The following is a 5,302-nucleotide window of genomic DNA, read 5'->3' on the forward strand; positions in this document are numbered from 1 at the left end:
TATCTGCGATTTGATTACTTATATTTATAAATTGGACTAAACCATCTAACCGCCAGCTAGTAGCATTGATTAGCATGTCTAGTACACGTAGTCTACGTACTACACATGTAACAAGCCTTCTAAATTGGTACTATACATCTTTAATTAGAACTTAAAATCAAATTAGAAATCAAAAATAGAATATTACAATTAAAATAGAATTAGAATTGCCTAGTAATAATAATAAATATGCTCTCTTTTCCCTCCTATTTGCTAGGAATTCAGTTTGTAGTATGTGTCACTAATTATTGAACTCATACACGTACAAGTAAAAATGCGAATTATAATAGGAGCCACAAATTCTCACGAGTTTTGCTTGTTTAGATAGTTCATTGATTTTTTAAAAGTTAATTATGCTCAACATTTATCATTAAAAACATTGAGCTAATAATAATTTTTGTAAGAAAATCTCCTTTAAAACTCACCCAACATATAAGTGATATAATCTAAGATTCAACTTATCCAAACACCTAGGTCAAAATGGTGATCAAACAAACAATTTTTTGTGCCTTTTTATTTCTTTGTGTTTCATGCAACTTCTTATCTTTTGCTAGACCCGTGCTAGAGGTGATGGATGTAGATCCACAAAATGATATAGGGCTCGATGACGGCCCGTTAAGGAAAACCGACGATCTGACTTTCATGCCGGAGGTCAAGATGGATCCACCACCATCCTCATCATTATCTCGAATCCCCGACTTCTCTAATGATTTTGGGCCAACCATGCCAACCAAGATTAATGGTGAGAAATCCTCATCTAATGTGCCTATAGTGTCTCAAGGAGAAGGGAAAAAGACCTACAATGGTCACTCAAATGATTGGTGGTATAAAGTAGATGCCAATGGCAAAGTTGAGGCATCTCCCAACTTCTCAAATGATAAGGGTGTACCACAAGAGGTTAAGCAACAAGTTCAAAATGTGTCAGGTCAATTGAAGCATCATGGTCATCGTTAATTACTCATTTGATCTATCCGAAAATAACAATCACATAATATACGTGATGCTATATTAGTGCATTCAGAAAAGTGTACGTTGTCATCTTTCTTAGAATAGTATTGGTTTATGATTGATTTTCCTACTATCCTTTCTAAGATCGAGTAATAAGGGGTGTTGAAATGATCGTCCAACTATTAGATTAGTTATAGGAGTGTATTTTTAAAGACAAAAACTAAAAATTATGCCAAAAATATAAGGGTTAAAACAATTTGAGTTATTTCAAGATCAAGGGAACTATTTAGGGAATATGTTTATTGTAAGAAGCACATCGTTACATTTTGTGAATAAAGAATATAGAAATCAGTTTGCTTCTCTCAATAAATTCTCTCTTGATTTCTTAAGCTCCTTTGATGACAACTCGGATTTAATTGAGTTGTTATAATACATATTGAATCTTGTAGGGGTGGAACTAATAACTACAAAAGTTAAAATAGAATTAGATTTTCTCAACGACAATGATTAAATATATAAGTCATGATGAAGAAATTTACAGTCTCTTCGCTTCTTTAGGTGTTCTTGTTTGGAGTTTTCAAAGATTTCAATATAACTTAATAAAAGTTTAATAGTCTATCAATATATGTGAAAAAGCACATTCATGAGAGATATTGTTTGATTCATCTCTTCATCTCATCAATATGTACTTAAAGATACTTAAGTTTACGTGTGTGCATTCCCTTAAGAAAAATTTATACATGTATGCATAAAGGGTGGTCGTAGATCAGCTAAATATGTCAAGTTTTAAAATTAAACTTTGCCAAAAAAAAAAGAAAGGTTTATCAAATGACATTTTCGTAAATAAATCAACATCTTTTTATTATATATGAACCCAGTGATGTTGATTTATTATTTATTTACAGAAATGTCATGATAACTGTGATTTTATGTTGATTTATTTACAAAAATAATACTAAATAAACGTTTTTTGTTTATCACATAGATAGACTGGCTCAGTCAAAATTATTAAACCGAGGAAGTAGCTTGTAGCTCATATTAATAAAATCCACAAAGATACATAACAATACATGGATAATGAACAAAAGCATCACAACACATTCATGCATAGCATAACTTGGAATAACATACGGAGTATTGAAATACAGAGTAAATAAAAAGCGTTGCGTTATTTATTACAAGCATTGTCAGCTTGAATTAATTAATTAACCGCACGCATATTAATTAATTAGTACTTAATAATTTTGATCTAATTAAGCAATGATGAAGGGAAGAACGTTCAACAGGAACTCCTCGTAGCAGAAAGTTGCTTTGCCACACACAGCTTTAGCGTTAAATGTCTCAGTCAAACCCTGCAATTTAAAATAGATTAACAATTAATTATATTCATCGACGATAGTAATTAAATTATCTATCTATACTAAGTATTTAAAAACACAAACCACAATCATTCATACGCCACATGTCCTCACAACTTACTCATATGCTACATTGTCACATGTCCTTACAACTCACTCATATGCCACATGTCACTTCCCTTATCTTTTTAATATTAAAAATAAATTAAATGTATTACATAATGTTAAAATCTTTATGTATTCCGTAACTTGCACAGAATGAAATTTTCCATTTCCACAATGATAAAATAAAGTTGAATTAATTAGTATACATTTTGGTTTAAAAAAAAAAAAAAAAAGTTTAGTATACATTACATAAACATATGAAGTATAATAAAAAGGATCTTGCTAAAGAACGCCCCTGGATAAACATTTAAAATATCACCTAAAGTGGCATTACTTTAGCAAAACAGGACAAAATCAAACGTCGATCGGTGTAATTGATGTTAATTTTTAATTTAATCTATCTACTTTTAGCCGCCTTATCCAACGCCCGTTAGCTTTTGCCTAATAAAAATAGTCTTTTTATCTCTTAAAATTAAACTTAAAATACTTAGTTTAAACTAATATATCATTTTATATCCCACAATATTCATGTATATACAGAGTATACAAATATACAATATACCTAACAAAGGTCCTTCATCTTCTTCCACAATTCCACCCTCACTTTTTTTTTTCTTATAAGTTTCCAGTTTTCACAGCTTCAGTCACCACAATAGTCATCAAACAATAATTTCGTAGTTTCAACTATTGAAAAACATACATACATATAAAATATAACCTAAGTTATACCCCGTGCATTGAACGGGCCAAAAGACTAGTTATATGTAAAATTGAAACATGTAATTACCTTAATAGTGAGGCAGCACCTGCATTAAGAAAAGGGAAAACAAAAGGAAGGTTCATTAGATATATATGATTATAGAAATAAAACCGGAAAATATTGCATAAGGAATTCAATTAATTTGTAATTTTCAATAAGGAATTCAATATTTTGAAACAAATTATTTGAGAACTGAGTGAGTGTATGTATTAATGTATATATATACACGAGTACATATTTTTTGGTAGGTAAGGCCGTAAGGGAACAATAATCTTACCATCAGACCAAGTACATACTACTTCGCATATACACGAAATGTATGTCATATATAAAATATACATGAAATTAAAGAGATCGAAGTAGAGGACGTACTCAATGAAGGCATCATATTGAAGAGAGCATCTTCCAGATTTGCTAAATTTAGCAACAAGCAGATTCACAATAATAGGAGAAACACAATAACCCAAGCTGCTCATTGCTTGGTTCATCTCAGATGAATCAATGCTTCCATTCCTGTCCCTATCAAACCTTTGGAACATTGCCTGTAAATTTTTAAAGGATATATATAAGGTACGGCATTATAAATTATATAAATCGCGTATTTACAAAAAGATTTTCCCTCCTAAAATCCCTTCTGATATGATCAAGCCTTTTAATATTTTGACTTACCCTCCAGGTTTGGAGGCACTTGAGCAATGGGACGAATTCCTTAGGACCTGTTCAAAAAGGTAAATATTAGCACTCGAACAAATATTTCAATCCTAGAACTCTAACGATCAGCTTAATCTTTTGATTGAATTGTTCATTTGACTGTTACATGTCAGTATATTGTAATAAAAAAGTGTCACTAACATCGTTGTGTGTTTTACAGTAAGTTATTGTGAGATTGTTTTAACCTACGTGACAAGTACAAAAGCGTTTAAGGTGTACTTACCAATCATCCTCTTGTTAGAGTGGGTGAACTCATACATGAGAAGGTGGACGGTCCTAAGGTTAAAGTTATGGTTACAGTTGGTGAGCACAGACTGCAGCTCCCTGTCGTCAATGATTCCATTACCATCCCTATCGATCCTGTTGAAGCACTCGATGACCTTAGGGTCAGTACCTGGTGGGAAGGCCGATGGCATGATCTCACAGAACGCGTCCTGCCCAAACACAGTCATTGCTTGGGAGGAAGAATACTGAGACTTCATGGAGGAACTGTGCTGCATCATGCCACCTGCTGAATGCTGCGACTGCTGCACCAGGCCTCCTCCGTGCTGCGACTGCTGCATCAGGCCGCCGTGCTGGGACTGCTGCATCATGCCCTGGCGCATGCCGTACTGCTGGTGCTGCATCCCGCCGTGTGATGAAGAGTGATGAGCCTGAGATGATAACATCGACGATGGACGATGCATTTGTTGTTGTGATCCATCATCACAGTAGCTGCTCTGACGATAAGCTTGCATATTTGCTCTGTTTTTTTTTAGGGAATTCCCTCTTAATTTAAACGAGGGATTGAGTTAGCTTAAGATGTTTGTGATTGATGGTTGCAAATGAAGATTATGCAATCTTTTTATAGCACAAGAAAAATTCACTATTATAGTATTATGGTCCCTAAATTCCCTTTTTTTTTTTTTTTTTTTTTTTATTATGCTTTTAGTAATGGAGGATTTTTAAAGTGGTGGAATCCAATTACACCACTTGATCTGAGCATTTTCATTCCATCAAACGGTGGAGCTTGGTGATAAATTGACAATTGTTATCTTTAGCATCGTTTTTCTTCTCATTCATGGTAAAACTTGCTCATTTTTAGTAATGAATCACCAAATACATGTATACATCTTGTATTTTTTTATTGTACTATACATCTTGTATGTTCGACACTATTAATAGCTATAGACTTGTAGTAGCGAGTATAGTCTCTTGCTACCAACATTAGTTTATAGTCTATATTCGTCAATAAACAAGAGAAAATATATATAATTACCTTGATGCCCTTGAGTATAGTCTCTTGCTACCAACATTAGTTTATAGGGACAAGAATTTTTTAACAAACGTACATATTGGTGTACGGAAAGCCATAAAAGACAATGATATGTATACATGATTT

General features: G+C 32.8%; 1 protein-coding gene across 1 annotated transcript; it reads right to left on the reverse strand.

Annotated features, from left to right (window-relative positions):
• Nucleotides 1-2,062: 2,062 nt before the first annotated feature.
• On the reverse strand, nt 2,063-4,750 carry LOC145583261 (calcium-binding protein CBP-like). Its single transcript, XM_081640467.1, has 5 exons — nt 4,145-4,750; nt 3,880-3,926; nt 3,583-3,752; nt 3,238-3,256; nt 2,063-2,339 (listed from the first exon to the last, which is right to left on the reverse strand). Exons 1-5 carry the CDS (start codon nt 4,656-4,658, stop codon nt 2,241-2,243), a joined length of 849 nt encoding a protein of 282 aa, XP_081496593.1. The 5' UTR covers nt 4,659-4,750; the 3' UTR covers nt 2,063-2,240.
• Nucleotides 4,751-5,302: the final 552 nt, after the last annotated feature.

Source organism: Chenopodium album, chromosome 15, assembly GCF_948465745.1.
Source record: "Chenopodium album chromosome 15, dcCheAlbu1.1, whole genome shotgun sequence".
NCBI lineage: Eukaryota > Viridiplantae > Streptophyta > Magnoliopsida > Caryophyllales > Amaranthaceae > Chenopodium > Chenopodium album.

Excerpts from the sequence above, each read along its gene's own strand:
- LOC145583261 (XM_081640467.1), bottom strand. The coding sequence starts at position 4,658 with ATGCAAGCTTATCGTCAGAGCAGCTACTGTGATGATGGATCACAACAA. Across the intron at positions 3,927-4,144 it reads CTCTAACAAGAGGATGATTG|GTCCTAAGGAATTCGTCCCA; the intron begins GTAAGTACACCT and ends CTTTTTGAACAG. Across the intron at positions 3,753-3,879 it reads AGTGCCTCCAAACCTGGAGG|GCAATGTTCCAAAGGTTTGA; the intron begins GTAAGTCAAAAT and ends AAAAATTTACAG.